Source organism: Ctenopharyngodon idella, chromosome 7 (genome assembly GCF_019924925.1).
Source record: "Ctenopharyngodon idella isolate HZGC_01 chromosome 7, HZGC01, whole genome shotgun sequence".
Classification (NCBI taxonomy): domain Eukaryota; kingdom Metazoa; phylum Chordata; class Actinopteri; order Cypriniformes; family Xenocyprididae; genus Ctenopharyngodon; species Ctenopharyngodon idella.
In genome coordinates this window covers 18,751,729-18,770,401 of record NC_067226.1, presented here as the reverse complement: position 1 = coordinate 18,770,401, position 18,673 = coordinate 18,751,729, and the positions used below count along the sequence as shown (strand labels likewise).

The 18,673-nt window shown below is 35.7% G+C and overlaps 1 protein-coding gene across 11 annotated transcripts in view; it reads left to right on the top strand.

Annotated features, from left to right (window-relative positions):
* The window catches only part of brsk2b (BR serine/threonine kinase 2b), a 141,134-nt gene that overhangs the window by 84,824 nt on the left and 37,637 nt on the right, over window positions 1-18,673 (top strand). For all 11 annotated transcript variants that reach the window (XM_051900904.1, XM_051900902.1, XM_051900905.1 and 8 more), the window contains exons 3-4: window positions 13,122-13,207; window positions 15,501-15,641. In XM_051900904.1, coding sequence (XP_051756864.1) covers window positions 13,122-13,207; window positions 15,501-15,641 — 227 coding nt within the window. The remainder of the gene's footprint in view (window positions 1-13,121; window positions 13,208-15,500; window positions 15,642-18,673) is intronic.

Here is an 18,673-nt window from a genome sequence, read left to right as displayed (position 1 = left end):
AACGATTATAAATATCTGTATTGTCACTTTTGATCAGTCGAATGGATCCTTGCTGATTATCTCTTTTTTGAGATTTTTGAATGGTCATTTTATATATATATATATATATATATATATATATATATAGCTTATAAGAGTTAACTGCACATGAGGGACAGTTTAAAAATGCAAAGATAACAGTGCATTGTTAAAGGGTTAGTTCACCCAAAAATGAAAATTCTGTTATTTATTACTCACCCTCATGTCGTTCTACACCCGTAAGGCCTTTATTCATCTTCGGAACACAAATTAAGATATTTTTGTTTAAATCCGATGGCTCAGTGAGGCTTGCATAGCCAGCAATGACATTTCCTCTCTCAAGATCCATAAAGGTACTAAAAACATATTTAAAACAGTTCATGTGAGTTCAGTAGTTCTACCTTAATATTATAAAGCGACGAGATACTTTTGTGCGCCAAAAAAAAAATAAAAAAAAATAACGACTTTTCAACAATATAGTGATGGGTGATTTCAAAACACTGCTTCGGAACTTTACGAATCTGAACTAACCCTTTAAGGATAATAAGTCAACTTTATGGAACATGTTTTCTGCTTTAGCTGCCACAATCATGTTTTTCCACAATCCTATCCTCCGGGTGCATCAGCTTTGACTAATCATTTGATCAAACAGAGAAGGCCCTGAGGAATCAGGAAGTAGAAGATAAAGGAACGCCGTTACCTTTTCATTTGGTCCATGGAGTGACCTTTAACCCTCCTACCTTCCTTGCCAAAGTCATTATGGCTGAACTGAGACAGGAGCAGTAGAGAAAATGTCCATTATGTGAGATTTATAACTGTGGTCCATGTCCATTGCTGCCTACAATGACAGATAAATCAATTGACGCGGACACCTGTGTTCCATGATTATGATTGCACAGATGCCCTGAGAGGATGTGAAGGTGAAAGATGTCTTTGTGACGTTAACTAGCAGATCTGTCTACTTAAAAAATGGTTTCACACCTGTCTACATAAAAAACTGGTTTTAGTTTTATAGCCTAATAATAGATTGCTGACCTTTCTTGAAAGGTTACCATTAGCAGCCTGCTTTAAGGAAAGTTTAAGGGGTCTGTGCTTAGGAATGGTCTTAAAAGTGATTATAAACCATATCAGCCTGGCTTATAAATACTTGGACAGTTGGTCCTAGTATTTATAAAAATAAGCACAGTTGGTCTTCCAGATTGTGTGTTTGTAAGTTTGTTTCAGTGTTGTTAACTGAAACTTAAAAATTGTTTTTTAATTAAAATAAAGCTGAAATAAGATGTAAATATTACATGAAAATAATTTTAATTTTGAAAATTTATATTAAAAAAATATAAAACTTATAAAACAAGTACTAAAATTACTAAAATGCTAAGTAGAAACATTTTTAAAAAAATAACAAAAAAGAAAAAAAAAACATGACAGAATTACTGTTATATATATATATATATATATATATATATATATATATATATATATATATATATATATATATAATGAATAAATAAATACTGAAATAAATGCAGATATGCATAAATGAATGAATACATTAATAATTATGTCAAAAGTGTCATTTTTAATTGTGCTATTTTTGTACCATTTGTGTAATACATTTTTTCTACATTATGTATTTCAACATTTATTTATGTATTTCTATATTTATTCATTTTTACATTTATTTATGCATTTCTACATTTATTTATGTATTTCTGTGTACATGAACATCAATGCAGGATTGGTTAAACAGGATCGTTATCGTTATGGCTGTACTACTGTGAATATTAGTTAAACATGGCAGGTTTTTTAAATACCATTGATCATGCACCAAGCGACTACCTTCCCTTCTGTTTCATTTGGAATGTGTAATCGATGATTTAGTTCAGCTCAGTGCTGATATGGATGTAGACCTTGATCCAGTTGTGTTCGCCGGTCTTCAAGACGCAGCAGGCCAGCTTCACATGCGCTCAGAAACGGAGACAAACATGGGACGTCCACCATACCTTTTACCTTCGCATGTAATCGAGGCACACCTCCTTTTGTGACACACTGCTGGAGATATAGCTAATTTATTTGGAGTGTGCGAGAGAACAATTATTGTAACTTTTCGAAACCTTCTCCATAGTTACCTATTCTTAATCTATTCTAATCATAACATCAAATGCATGTTTCACCCTGCATAAACCAAAGGGTTCCTCTTTTGTTGCTGTTTTTTAGAGTTAAATAGAATAGGTAAATATGGAGAAAGAAAGTTTCGAAAAGTTACAATAATTCACAACATATGGGTTTAAGTTTACAACACAAACATAAGTGTCAAATCGGTCATCAAAACTTACAGCTGACAGAATGTTATAAATTACCTTATCCCATGTTGTGCCATCCTCCGAAGAATTGTTCTCTCGCACACTCCAAATAAATTAGCTATATCTCCAGCGGTGTGTCACAAAAGGAGGTGTGCCTTGATTACATGCAAAGGTATGGTGGACGTCCCATGTTTGTCTCTGTTTCTGAGCGCATGTGAAGCTGGATCAAGGTTTACATCTATATCAACACTGAGCTGATCTAAATCATCGACTACAGGTTCCAAACGAAACAAAAGGTAGTCGCTTGGTGCATGATCAATGGTATTTAAAAAAAACGCCATATTTAACAGAACTAGTATTCACATTAGTACAGCCGTAATGATAACAATTCTGTTTAACCAATCCTGCATTGAGAGAGGTTAGGACGGCCTACCTTATTAACATACGTACACAGAAATACAGAAATAAATAAATGTAGAAATGCATAAATAAATGTAAAAAATAGATAAATATAGAAATACATAAATAAATGTAGAAGTACATAAATGTAGAAAAAATGTAGTATAACACAAATGGCACAAAAATAGCACAATTAAAAATGACACTTTTGACAAAATTATTTATGTATGTATTCATTAATTTATGCATATCTGCATTTATTTATTTATTTATTTATTTATTTATTTATTTATTTATTTATTTCAGCATTTAATTATTTATTTCTACATTTATTTATTTATGCATTTCTACATTTATTTATTTAATTCTGCATTTACGTATTTATTCATTTATTTATTTATACTTAAGTCATTTCTCGTCCTCCATAGTAACCTAGGAGGAACTCAAAAATGAAAGGAGAGCTGGATCCGAACGCAGAGAATTTTATTAACAGAATAAACAAAAGCAAATCAAACACGGAGAACAGAGAACCAGGAACAGAATTATCTCACCAAACATTACATCCAAGAAGGACAAGACTCGACAAAGAGCACAAGAAACACTGAGGTTTAAATACACAAAAGGTAATAGGCAAACAAGACACACCCGGGAATAATCACTAAACTAATCAACAAGAAAAACTACAAAGGAATACAAAACATGGTGCAGAACAGGAAATAACATAAAAGTCCACACAAGACCAGGGGAACACAGGCCGGGATCATGAGAAGTATATAAATTAGACTAAAATAACACTGGCTTGTATGACTTTGTCAATGCAGCTGGGTGGCAGAATCTTGAGCTTGGCCTTAAAACTGTCATTTTATGCAGCCACTTGCACTTTTTTTCTTCACACTGCAGCCAAGCAAAACAAAGCTCTTAAAACGTAATGATTCTTGCCCAAAAAGTGAGGCGTGATGCAATCCCCCCCAGTTATAATGGTTGCTATTCCCCTGGTGTATAGCATAGAGTAAGTTTCCAACACATTGTATTATGGGTAAGCGATGATTTATGGGATATCTAAGCACTTCTTCAGCGCTACAGATTCTCTGAGCCAGAATGGAGTCAGTGGGCAGTTTTTCCTTCATACAATAAATCTGTACTTGACCACACAGCACAAAACGGTGACTAGTACTGCGCCATTGAACTATTGATTTAAATACAGCATGTGTGGTAGTGATTGGTGTGCGAGATCAAGCTGCCTCTCCAGCATGAGTGAGTGATGCAAAAGATAGATCATAATTACTTTTCTCTATGAGCACAGGAGTCTTTTAGCGTGTGTGTCCTCGCTCACGGCAGGATGAATATAATGGCTTCTGTCATAAATCTATATCCAGAAATCTGGGCTCAGGTTTAACATTGCCATATCTGCAAGAATACACACTTTTTCTTGTTTCACTCATCAGTGCGCAATTGAAGGTTTTCCACCCCCTATATATGATCTCATACATCAATATCCAAAGGAACAAAAAGTGAGGACTAAACATATTTACCATACTACTCCTTGTCTTGGGAAATGGCTGCATTCTTTGTAACGTTCTTCTGTTAGAAAAAAATGAAAGCTAGGGGGTTAAAGCAGCACAATGAGATGCCGACAGTGTATTTTTGAGTTTGCGAAGAAGAGCCTCTCTGGACAGAAGTTTTTGATCAATTAAAACACATTCCTTTCGTATTTAAATCAATGTTTTTCACATTTATTCCTCACTGGGCCCAGGGCAACTAATTTCTGGAAGGTCAAAAGGCATCAAAGCAGTTGTTTATTGAGGCTAGGCGCTCTTAAAGCACCCAATATTCCTATGCAAATGTGCGTGCATAAATTTGAATTCATGACAAGCAGTGTTTCTTGTTTTGACATTGGCCTGTAAGATATAATTTGCAAAGTTTACTTAAGGGAAACAACAACATTACAACAAGCAGAATGTGCATGGAGGTGATGTTTAGCTCAGCTAAATCCATGGTTTATGAAATTCCCCTTGGAGACATATACACGGGAACTCTATCAGGAAGTCATCTTCGGTGGACTCAGTGAACGGTTCCTCCCCGTAGATCCTCCAGCCCATCATCCCAAAGTCTGCCTCACTGCACTCTATTTCCAAATCCAATTTCTCGATAGCAGACATGCTAATCACACGCCTCTAAAATGTGTTTCCTGAAGCAATTTAGGGGTGAAATTCAACCTTTCAGTCATAAATATTCAAACTATGTTGTTTATGTGGCCTTAGAGCAAGTTGTGTTTTATTTCTAACATTTGTGCTTCATGTGTGGCTTTAAGGGAGCAGAACATTGTGAGACCAAACATTGCGTATGTGTCATGGGTCAAGAAGCAGATTGGCTGCGAACAGAACAAGGCTTTGTACCGAGCGGAGAGCTGCGGTTATCTGCTCGGTCCAGACGAGAGGACAGAGCAAGACCAACAGGATTGCGTGCAGAAACATTTTGCTTGTTCAAACTTGAGGCCGAAATCTGTGGCTGAGATCTCTTGGATGTCAGCAGTGCTGGTTTAGTAGGTCACTTTAAGTGAAGCATTTGGAATGATGGGAAGGTGTGTGGCAAAACCATACTTACAGTTACTGTTATTTCTTCTGTGGAACATGAAGATATTTTGAAAAATGTGTCAGTGTTTGTCCATTCAGTGGAAGTCAATGGTAACCAAAACTGTTTGCTTACCAACATTTTACCAAAATATCTTATTTTCTGTTCCACAGAAGAGAGAGAGTCAAACAGGTTTGGAACGACATGAAGGTGTGAACTTCCGTGAATGGGTGAACGTTTTAGAAAATAATTGGAATAATAATTTTAACATGCCTCTATCTACATTTAGTCAAGTCAAGTCAAGTCACCTTTATTTATTTAGCGGTTTTTACTAATTATTAAATTGGGGTTGATATGAATGTATCTCTGAAGGGAACTGTATTCAGAAAAGTTTTGATGGCTTTTCCTCCTATTTATCGACGCAGCGCTGCTTTGTGTCTAGCGGTAACCATGGAAGCGCTATATCACTGCTCTTCCATAAGTGCCACCTACTGTCAGAGAGTGCATTTACATTTTCATTCAGTCCGTCTGCTGATTTTGTTTTGTGCAGGTGTCTTATGTAGCATAATTTCACAAAACTAAAATCAGACCATGCTGTTTTTGCTGTTAATCTTGAAATTATACAATAATTTAAATTAAAAACAACATCTTTGTTGGGATTGTGATAAAAATGCAGTGTTTGCCTCTAATATCAACGAGCTACACATATTTTTTGAACAAATAAACAACAAATAAATTTGCTTTAAAAAAAAATCTGCAACAATTATCAGAATCAGCCAATTTGCTTCTAAAAAAATTGTAATTGGCCATGAAAAATCAAAATAGGTGCATCACTAATAAAAAAATATTAAATAAAGCATTATTTTAAAAATCTAATAGTTATTTCGCTATAAAAACAAATGCCGTTTTAAAGAGCAGTGTACTAGTTTTCTTGCAAATTAACTTGTTGTTTATATGGTTAATATTAATGCAACGAAAGTGCACGAAAGTTTTTTTTCTTTTCTTTTTTAATTAATTAATTCGACACGCACATGGTTATTTTTTTCCAATCCGGCCCTCAACCTAAAATGAGTTTGACACCCCTGGTCTAGTAGTACCTATGTACTATATACAGTACATACAATATACAGTACTATATACAGTACAACTGCAGTTTCCAGCTGAAATGACCACTAATGAAAGTAAAACACCAACAAGTATTCTTTTTCACACAAATCATGATTACAGATGCAGATTTTCGTTTAAAAAAAGATGTATTTTTGCTTGGTTTCTTGCGCAATGCTATATTAAGACCTCAAAACACCTTTAACACAGTGTAGAGTTTGTAAACGAATACTGTTCATTTTGACATTTGCATCACATAACCAGCTCCATATGTATGTGTGGCTTTTTTGACATCCTAAACTTGCTCAGTAGTTCACCTGGTACAGCATTGCACTTGTGATGTAGAGCCTTTGAGTTTGAGTCCCGTGAAACACGAGTCACGATAAACAAGCTCAAACTGGAATGTTTGCTTTAACAAATGCATTTTTATCTCACATTTGCGTTTGCTCACATTATTGGTTAGGTATAGGTCAAGCTTTAGTGCAGGTAGTAGTGTACATTATTTTCAAAAGTGATTAACATGAGCATTAACCCTAATGTCACTGGACACAAACTGCTGTGATGCGTAGAACAACCAACGTAATGAAACATTGCCAGATTAATGTTCATCTGTTTTGGATAAAACTAAATGCACTTTAACACTAATCCTAACCCTAAGCGCCACTCATTAGACAATTCACTTCGGAAGTGTCGCAAGAAATTTGCAGAAATGTCGCCACAGGCACTTTTTTTTCTCCCAGTGAGCCTGGGTTGGAAGTACTCATTATATATTTGAAATTTGGTTCTGTTAGTGGCATAGAAATTCTACCTTTAATTGTGTATTTCTTTCCCTGTTGCTCTCTTTCCACTGAGCTTTCACTCATTTGCCATCCAGCCATTTTCAGACCTACTCACACCTGATGGATCTGATTTGAGCCACAGCTGCTGGTCGGTCGTGTAGATGGATTGGCTATCACCAAGGGATGGCAATTGTGTTTAATATCCACCGATATCCTGTACGGTGTGTCTCTGGAGGTATTAGCTAAGCTATGATATGCCTCCCAGCGCTCCTCGTCTAAGCCTTCAGTGAGACGTTAAGGTCTGCTGCTTTAACCCCCTCCTCCCCCCTCGTGCTCAAGTGTCTGTTTCCACATGTGTTTGAGTTAATTAGTTACAAAGCCACAGCAGCTCCCAGGAGGACCGCCACTACAGAACAGCCTCCATCTTTATTAAAGAAATGCGACTTGAGTGCTTTCCTTCCACTTCTCTGTTTTTTGTTTTTTTTGTGTGTTATTTTGTTTTTTTATGGTTTTCTTCATCTGCTGCTTTTCCATTCCTTTAATTGGGAAGTTGGTGTGTTGTGAGGGAGCTTGAGGGATTAAGATGGATTGGAGGAAAAAGACATCAATGATAAATAGATCAGGGAACTGCCAGAAGGAGAGGTGATGGTGTGTCTCGTGTAAAGTCATGCTCACGCTGACAGCGATTAAACCCTGGAGGTCAGCGAGTCTCTGTGCTCTTGGCTGATTTTAGGTGTTCTTACATGACTGCTGTATCCAAATGTTTCAGGTCGGGCATCACTGTTTGCATTTCCGTTGGCAGTATCATCTTGTCACTGCTCATTTGTAGGGATGAGGGTTTTTTAGGGTTGTGTTTAGGGTTAGGGGATAGAATATACAGTTAAAAATCATTATGTCTATGAAAAATCATTAGAAAGTCCCCATAAAACATAAAAACCCAACACAATCTTTTAAACTACAAACAGACAGCTGTGTGGTTAAATGTGCTGTTATTGGGTAAAATTTGATTGCTCTCCAATGCATGGGAGTTGTGTCCCAGTCCCAGCTGTGAGAACATGAGCTCGGTCTGCCTTCATTCATTTGCTGTGTGTTGTGTGACCATTCCCACAAGTGTAGTTTTATTAGCATGCATCAACACACCATCTGCAACCTGAAATCACACAATAATTGAGCATAATAAATGATGTTAAATCCATTACAAAGGCAGAGGTTGAAAGTTGTTTGTTTAGGGCGTGTTGAATTATATAATGTTAAATATGCTGGTTTAAATTGCAGTGTTCTTAATTAAATCTGAATTGCAAAGGGAAAAAAAAGTACTCTGCAAGCCTTTCTAACACACACTTTTTCACACATTTCTTTTTCTATTCCATTTGCTCTCTCAATATCCGGGATTAGTCATTCATTTTTCCCTCTCTGCTCAAAACCAGTCGAGAAATGAAATCTCTTTCCTGTCTAAAGCCTTGCTTGTCATCAATTGAAACCAAATACATCAATGTCATTAATGTCACTGACTTGTGGCCATTTAACCTTGTAATTTTATGTCATACCCAAACTGAAATCTTTCTCTCTAGGGAAATTAATCACTTGATAATCACTTTTGTTGGCAAGAAAGATGCTATTACAGTGGTGCTAATTGTTAAACATGGAAACTCAATGAAAAAGGGCACTGAGGTGAACCGGTCTCCCCTTTTATAATGAGGAATGATGCAGATCACTGCTCGGCTCCTATCTGTCCGCATAATCAGATGAGAGTGTGTGTATTTTTATTGGATCATTAAAATCATAACAAATACCTTGTGTGTTGCTGCTGTCTCTGTTTATTTGACTTGTTGTATGTTAACTCTGTATTAGAGTTGGATTTAACTCATCTGGATTCAGACAGGATTACTGGGGCTTGTTGATAAGATGAAGTCTCCATTATCCTGTGATCACAAGTGCTGTTTGGCAGAGATCTGATGTGCAGGTAAATGTTGTATATTTGGATTTCCCTCCTCCTGTCTGTGCCAGCACAGCTTTACACCTGCCACAGACGGATGAGTGTGTGTGTGCATGGGTCACGTTTTGCCTGCATTGCGATTGCCAAATGTCCCCACGATTGTAGTAAAACCTGAAATAACCTACACTGATTAGAAAAGCAGCTTAATGAACATATAAATAGTGTCTTAAACAATTCTGCCATCATTTACTCACACTCATATCATTCTAAAACTTTATGGATTCCTTTCTTCTACAAAATTCAAGAGAGGATATTAAAAAAAAAAAAAAAAAAAAAAAAATTGCAATGAAAGACAGTGGGGTCCAATGTTGTTATTGTTACCTAAAACTAAAGCAATTGTTTTTGTTAATTGAAATAAAGCTGAAGTAAAATGAAATGTATACATTATACTTTATTTTAAAATTGAATTATTTTCTTGGCAACTAACTGAAATATTAAAGTAGAAGTTAGAGGTACTAAAATTACTAAAACTAAAGGTGAAAAATATATTAAAGCTACTAAAATAAATGGTGGGACCTTTGACTTTTTGTTGTATGGGCAAAAACAGTTCTTCTTCTGCAGAATGATAATGTAATAATGCAGAAAGGATTGTGAGGTTTTGGGTTTGAAAATATCATTAGCTCATTCAAAAACAGTAGAAATCAATAAAAATGTGTTTGTGTGTGTTTGCAACTTACCCAGCCTGTTCAAACACTCAAATATGCTCACACACACTGTCATTGTTCCTTATTTTTTTGGGCTTACCACTTAGAAAAGGTCATGTTATTCTAAGGGCTAATATTGGAGGAGTATATCGCACCATTAACATGTGACAAAGCAGCTCTGACATGGGTCTAGAATGGCCTGCGGGATAAACCTGATTGTACAGAGTCCGTTCCATTTAATTATAAGTGATCATTAAGCACTTATTCGCCTTTGCGCTCAGTTCGAGCGCAGTCTCGGCAGAGAAGATGCTTCATAAGCAGTTTGTTCATTCTAAATTGGCAAGGACACATAATGCAGGTGAGACTAGCTGTGATAGCACAGGGAATAATCAAAGACTCTGCCAGGAGCAGAAACAAGCATCCTGCCCCTGAATGATTACAGTGATTGTGTAAACCCAATGAGAAAGACCATGTGCTGTGATAGATCAGGAAGGTCTCTCTCTCTCTCTCTCTCTCTCTCTCTCTCTCTCTCTCTCTCTCTCTCTCTCTCTCTCTCTCTCTCTCTCTCTCTCTCTCTCTCTCTCTCTCTCTCTCTCTCTCTCTCTCTCTCTCTCTCTCTCTCTCTCTGTAGTTCATGAAAGCAGAGCTCAAAGCCATTTGCTAAATAAAGAAAAAACATGGAGAGAATGTGGGAATGAGAGAGAAATGTTGAGAGATGGTTGCCATGACTGAGATCGATATATAAGGCAGTCAGCAAGACCGTGATGTAGATTAAAGAAGGAAATATTTCATTATTTATTTAGTTTTTCTTGCTCTTTTGCAGAGGTCCAGGTGAAAGACCTTTGAAGAACTGGGGCTTTGATTGTGATAAATTGACATCTCTCTCTCTTTCTTTACTTGGGTCGGCCGTGTTCTGGTTTTGGAGTGACATAAGAGATGTGGGGAAGAAAGGCTGCAGCCTCATGGTTAGGGAGATAGTGTGTGTAACAGGATGATGGAGCCCAAAGAATGATCTGTGTGTGCTTTCACGTGCCAGTCTTAGATCTGAATATAACTCCATCTGTAATCATATCAGATGGTTTTTGATGGTGTTTATGTAGCCTACCAGTCAAAAGTCTGGAGTCACTTCACATGTTTCACATGATCTTACGTTTTGCCCTTTAGGCTTGAATTAAGTTCCCTTTCGATACGGTTCACTCGCATTTCGTCAGTTCACTGATGCTTATGGGGAAAACCATTTTCTTATGGGGAAATTCAGTTTTCTCAGAATCCTGAAGCCTTATTGGTTCACGTCTGTACACCTGCATAGACAAATGGCATTTCAGCCCGCCAAAAAAGGGCGGGGTTGGCAGCCTATATAAGTCATGCAGAAAAAAGAAATAAAAGAGAAGTAAACTGTGCCTGTGGATTTCTTTACGGCAAAACTGATGATTTTATTTTATATTACATCCATCCATCCATTCTCCAAATTGCTTGTCCTGTGTAGCATTGCGGGAATGCTGGAGCCCAGCCAGGACTCAGGATACACTACTGAGGGTTATTATAATTAAGTGCAACTGAAACTAAAACCATAAAAAAAAAAGCTCATTTTCATTTAGTTTAATTTAATTTGATATTACTATGTACTAATATAACTAATATATATATATATATATATATTAGAGATGCACCGATGCTAAATTTCTCCACCGATACCGATAACCGATTATTCAGAGTGATATCTGCCGATACCGATAACAATACTGATAGTTTGGGGGTTCCGCCTTTTATACCTTCTTTAAATTAATGATAATTTCATTATAATTAATGATTAATCATTATATTTTGAAAGAAATGCAAATAAAAACTTTATCCTCTCCGTTTCATCAACTTGTTTTAGAGTAACTGGTATCAGTTATAAAGAAACACAAATACTCAAATTATTATTAACACACATTAACTAAATTCTGAAGATTAAATTAAACTTTCTGAATGTTATTAATTCATATAAATACTATTAATATTGAACATCAAGCTGGTTTCTTAGCATTTTCTTTACACAAATCACAACTTCAGTGCATTTTCCTGTCCTCTTTTGATTGACAGGATATATTTGCCCAGACTATCGGCTGTTTTGAGATATATATATATATATATATATATATATATATATATATATATATATATATATAACTAAACTAATAAAAATGACAAAAATGCACAAGAACATTACTAGAACTTTAAACATAAACATATTCAAACTATTAATAAAATCTATAATAGTATCTCAATGATACTAAAGCAACACTAACTCGAAGCATGAATTTTATTTTATTATTTTTTAAATATTTTATTTGTAATGGATTAATTGAAACAATTTGTGAAGAAAAAAAAATCATAAATATGGAAAAAAGTAATAATAAATGAAGGAGTATGTGTGTGTGAAAAAAAATTGATTGTGTAAACTGTTATCCTGGAAGAAGGCAGGACAGGGACTGTGTGGCCTGGAAAAGTATATGATTCTTTACTACAAAAAGATGAATTCTGATGTTTGCATCCATCTATCCTAACCAAAACATTGGGTTTATAACACCTGTGCTTCTATAATTGTTATCTTCTATAATAGTTGATTAGCTGAGTACAAATGAAAGGTGATTGGGTCTAATAGGACTGTGGTTTGTTTACACTGTACAAGGTTAGTCTCTGAGCAGGTGTATGATGGGAGACTTCATGCAGCATCTACTTCTGCAATGTAACTTTCATTAGTGTGGGATTATCCATATTAGCTGTTCCCATATTCCCACCGATAATGAAGTCTAATTATTTCTGGTGCTCCCCCAAAGCAACAAGAGATGGATTTTCCCGCAGCAGCAAGAGTGTACGCTCCCTAAAACAACACTTCGACACATTGGTGAAGGACTGCTCGCTAATTACCACCTCTCAATATAATGTGGGTCTGTTCATGACAACTATGATGATGCTTCACCTTATCATGATATGTATCCCTTTCTAAAGACTAATGCAATTAGAGTCCAATTCATCTAAACTCTTCATCATAGGCTTCTTGTTATGAGGCACTTGGACTGATGTATTTCTGCCAGCCATTGTCTTCTTGTTTATTTTCTTGCCAAAATGTGATTAATGGGTTAACCACTTAATGAAAGTGGTGGGATGCTAATTAGGTATGGCTAGGCAAGATAATACCATGCAACATCATTATGCTAGCACAGACTACCCAAAGGTTGTTATTGTACATGTCTCCTTGTGTTTTACTCTGACCTCATGCTACTGTATATAAAACTAATCGTTTTTTTTTTCTCCGTCTCTACAGGTGGAGAGAGAAATAGCTATTCTGAAGCTCATAGAACACCCTCATGTTTTGAAGTTGCACGATGTCTACGAAAATAAGAAATATTTGTGAGTATACACCACTTTTGTTTATCCATGCACCATGCAATGTATGAGCTGAGTGTGGATCAGTGCCTGGTAAACTCTGTATCTGTACGGAAGAGCAGACACGCTGATATCTCTGGATATGTGCTTGTGCTCCAGTGGCTGGGCTTAATGTAGTTTTCAATAATTGATAAAGGAGCTACCATGGATGCAGCCGAGGAATTTGTTTTCTTAATATTCAGATGACACAGACGTATGACTGGTGAGCTCGTAAAGTATTTGCCTGTGAACATTTTTACACACACAAATCAAGAATGAATCCATCCTTAATTTAAATAACGCTGACAGGTAATCGCATGAGAAAATCCTTTAATCGACTAATAAATCAGACGTCTGCCGTGTCAGTGAGTGTGTTTGTGTGTGTGTTCAAATGTGACTGGGTGTGAATGGAAGTCTGCATGTATCTCATGAATACATGAATGCATGAGTATGACATAAATGTGTTTGCCCATCAGACAGGCCGATTGCAGGAAGTTATTTCGCACACATTTACACATTCACTCCGATGCAATACAGTCTGAGACTACTGTACATTAAAAATGTTGGGCTTTTTTCCATTTAAATCTTAAGGTGAACAGAAAGTTTGGGGGATTTTAAACATTGTGGTGTAAAATTGCTAATCAATTTTTTTTTTTATTTTGGCTTTTACTCAGATTTGTATATTGATAGTATAATTTGTAATGAACAATTTGGTTTTAAATTTTAAAAAAAAAGTGAAATAGTTGCATTTTCACTAGTGGTCTCAGTGGACCCCCTCCTCTGTACACTACCGTTCAAAAGATTGGGGTCAGTTTTTTTTTTTAGGAAATTAATCATTTTATTCATCAAGGATACATTCAATCAAGGCCGTAACCATGTCTTGAACATTTTTAACTTTTTACATTTTTTTTTTTTTATTATTATTATTATTATTTTTTTTAAGCATAAAGAAACAAAACAGTGAAGGAAATTGTTGCTAATACAATGCTATATCAGGTATGTACAAATGCTATATCAGATATGTACAATAACAATTGTAGAAAACATTACGATGTCCAGAAATCAATTTCAATAGTACACTGAGAACTCATGTTTAATGTGATAGTTTCATAATACAATATATTGTTAGATCCGAGATTCTTCAATTTAGTGAATAAATACATAGATTCGCAGTTAAAACTTGTATATCCTAGTGGTCTTGTGGTAGAATTTTTGTATCAAAGGTTCCGTGTTCTAATCTGCCCTCGTGTAGTTTTTTTTTTTTTTTTTTTTCCTCATTAAAATCAAAGATGTCCATCAATGGTTGTATATCAAGAGCAGGGACACAATTGTGTGCATTTGTTTTGTGATTTTACCGGAAGGAATAGAACCTCCACAGCGGCGTTAAGCGATCAATTGACACGCTCGTCTGTGCTGTGAAAACTGTGCACGAGCAAAAAGAGAACATAAACCCCGCCTACTTTGATTTGATTGGCCATCTCAATCATTTGACATTGATGAGCTCTCTTAAACCGCTGAGGCAAACCAGACTAAAAATATAACTTTTAAACATTTTTGTCATTCTAATAACATGCAGAGTGCTGTAATGAAGTGCAGCAGAGCAGTGCAAGAATTTCAAATATTGGCGATATGGCCATTTCTAATTATTGGGGGTTACTTGTCCCCCTCAATGTTTATGGTGGTTACGGCCCTGCATTCAATTGATCAAAAGTTACAATAAATACATTGTTACAGAAAATATCTATTTCAAATAAATACGTTTTTTTTTTTTAACTATATATTCAGTATCATGATGCCACCCCCCTCCCCCCCCCCCCAAAAAAACAAACAAAATAAACAAACACTTAAAAAAAATAAGCAGCACAACTATGATTCGTTACATTTATTCAGCACTTTACATATGGAAGGGTGGAATCTCCTCAACCACCACCAATGTGCAGCTGCAGCCATATTGTGCCATCACACACTATTTTCAACATTGATAATAATAAATATTTCTTGAGCACCAAATCACCATATTAGAATGATTTCTGAAGGATCATGTGACACTGAAGACTGGAGTAATTATGTAATTATGCTAAAAATTCATTTTGCCATCACAGGAATGAATTACATTTTAAAATGCTTTATATTCAAATACAAAATTTTAATTGTAATGATATTTCTAAAACTTTTTAACAGTACTGTATACTATATATTGGCATGGCAGTAGATCTGTTCTGGGAGTTTCATAGCTGCAGTGTATCAAAATTTCTTATCCCCTGCTTGTTTTCCACAGATATTTGGTTCTAGAGCACGTGTCAGGTGGAGAGCTCTTTGATTACCTGGTAAAGAAAGGCAGGTTAACACCCAAAGAGGCCAGGAAGTTCTTCAGACAGATCATCTCTGCGCTGGACTTCTGCCACAGTCACTCTATATGGTAAGAGTACTGGACTTCATTGCTTTGTTAAAATCTCTGTTTACGGGGCATCAAAATCCTTTATTTTGAGCATTCAAATCTTGGCACGCTCTCATTATTTTGGTTTAAGAAAGTCAAATGTGTTGGTTTTGTTGTCGCTAACATTTTTTGTTTGTTTTCATACATCATGTATAGCCACCAGCTGTTGTCATCCGACGTGTTGTACTGCTGTTTTCTCATTTATTATGTATGGTCAAAGCCACCTCAAGTGAAGCATTTTTCAGTCATTACAAAGCATTATGAATACTAAATATCATCATATTGAGATATTACTATTTTGCACATTTGCAAAAGTTTCTAGCCACACACTCTCACTCACACACACTTTCTGGGTCAAAGATTAATGGCTCGCCTCTAGTGCAACTACAGAAAAGTAGAGTTTTTATCATTGAGTGTATCCTTAAGCCTTTTCTCTCCACATCTTTGAGATATAAATGAAAAATATGCTCAAATTTTCTCTGTATGCTTTCTCTCAATCTTTTCTGACTATAGAGCCAAGAGGGTTTCAATTAGCCGTACAACAACTGGAAATAATAAAGGTTTTTGCCTTCTAACACAGTTCCTGGGATTTTCAAACAATTTTAAGCTGCAATACTGAGAAACAAATCCTTCATCTTCACTCCAGAATAGTTTGTATTGAAACAATTATACAATTAATATGGTAATTATGAAGTGTGTTGTGGTAATGAGGTGACCTACTCAATAAATATGTGTTTAAAAACTAATTTAGTTCAGTTGTGGTAATGGTAAAGTATGCTTGTTTGAACTTCTCTTGCTAATGGATCATGGTAGAAATTGTGTAAAAATTGTGTTTTGGAAAGGCAGCCAAAAGTGTTGCAATACAGAGAAATGGCTTTATGGGCACCAGTTTATTTTATTATTCTTTATTAATAAGTGATGTCTGGATCATCAAATATATATATATATTTATTTTCTATTGGATCATTTGAAACATACATTATATATATATATATATATATATATATATATCATATATACATTATATATATATATAAATTTTGACTATACTACAATTAACTGTCTAATTTTTAAGCTGGATGTGTTCTGGCAATGAGAAATAAACACTTCATAATTGACAAAGAGAATTCTTTACAAATCTGAAATAATGTATACTTACTGTGGTCAATTTTCAGAATTTCACATTGATTATTATATAGAAATCCTTCATCCTCCATCATTATTTTATTTTGTGACTTTAGGATACAATCTTGCATTATGTTGGGAAAATAAAGTGTGGTTTCTCAAATTTTACTTATAAATTGTGTAAATGAAAATGGTCCCTTTTCAAAGTTTGAACCTGTCCAACTAACCCTGTATTACTCTACAGAACTTCATAAATTATACATTAGGAACAGTGACAAACTAGACAGTTGGATACCAGCCTGTTTTCTATTGTAGTCCTAAATGTGCTTTCATCTACGAGAAGTTCACTTCAACTTTTTAAAACTTTAAGAGCTATCGCTAATGCTAATAATGATTCTGTTTGAATTCTCACGACCATATCCTCTTCATATGCTAATATACTAATGCACTGAAGGGGCAGCCATTAGCACAATATTTGCATCTGTTTACCATGCGCTTCAGCAGGCGCTCAGCCCAATGAAGACTGCTGCATGCTTCCAGCACAGCTCAACTAGCTGATGGATGGTTTGAAGGCCTTTCTCGATAGGTGATGGAAAGCATTGAATAAACAGCATAGCAGGGAGGCATCACTTGTTCTTTCCTCTGCTCATTCGCAGCCATTTTCCTCTCTGGGGTTTGAAACCACCACACAGATTATGTTCTGTGTTGATAGCCTTCTGCTATCACTGCATTCACAGGGATACAATTGTGGATTTCTGGCCCTACTGTGAGGGCAGTCAGAAAGACTAAAGTCATCAGCCTTTTACAGTATATGACGCAAGTGCTGTCAAGTACGCAAGGTTGTTAGAGAGGAAGAAGAAAAGAGTTGAGCCAAGTTAACTCTTGTCTAAATTAACTGGACATGACACATGTGGTTTTCTCTGTTGTGTTATGTAAAGCAGTTGACAGTGTTGGATGGAAAGATTGATATATTTTTGCTGCATTTTATGAGTAATGATACTAGCTGCATTAGCAGTGCGAGCGCTATTTTAGTATTAAATGTGTGAGAGTTGATTTGATGATTGGTATATTTATATAGCTTTGCTGCTCCATATTAGAATAAAAAATGATGTAGAGGTCAGCAGTGCAGATTAAAGGGCATAGCCTATGTAGTGATGAACTCCAAACTGTAAAAGAAACTGAATAACACAACATTGAAAGTTCTAATAGTTCCAAGATTAACAACTTGTTTATATGACTATAGTTATTGGTCTGCATATTTCAGTGTTTTTAAGTGTGGACTGTGTCTACAAAGATGAATGTGCTGTTCTGAGGACAGAAATTAGGAGGACACACAGACACATGGGAGAAAAATTATATTGCTGACATACTGGTGGTTATTAAAACCTCAACAAATAGACCTTAGTTAGGGTAGACACCATATTTTATTTAATGTGAATGAAAATGAGGCTGTGAGCTGTATTTCTGTCACAAGTTTCTACATCACGTCATGTTTTCTGGAGGGTTTTTTTTTTGGGGGGGGGAAAGGTGTATTTTCAGTGTTTTGTTGGCACCAGGTATACACTACAGCACGTTTAACAGACTGCATGTCAAATCTTAATAAATAAAGTGTTTTAAATTGCAAATGCCATCTACCCTGGATAAGGTCTACGAGGAGGCTCACAGACAGTAGCACTAAACATCAGTGAAAGCCACTTGTTTAATTAATTACATCCTAATCGACCATGGCATGTTTGATTTGAGCATTCTTGACTATTTTTTCCTGATGTTTTATATACTGTCGTTTGTGTATACAGGACCTGTAATATCTCCATTTATGAAGGAACCGGTTGTAGCAGCATCATGGTATAACAGCAGGAACCTCACAGCAGGGTCACTAGTGTTCGCCT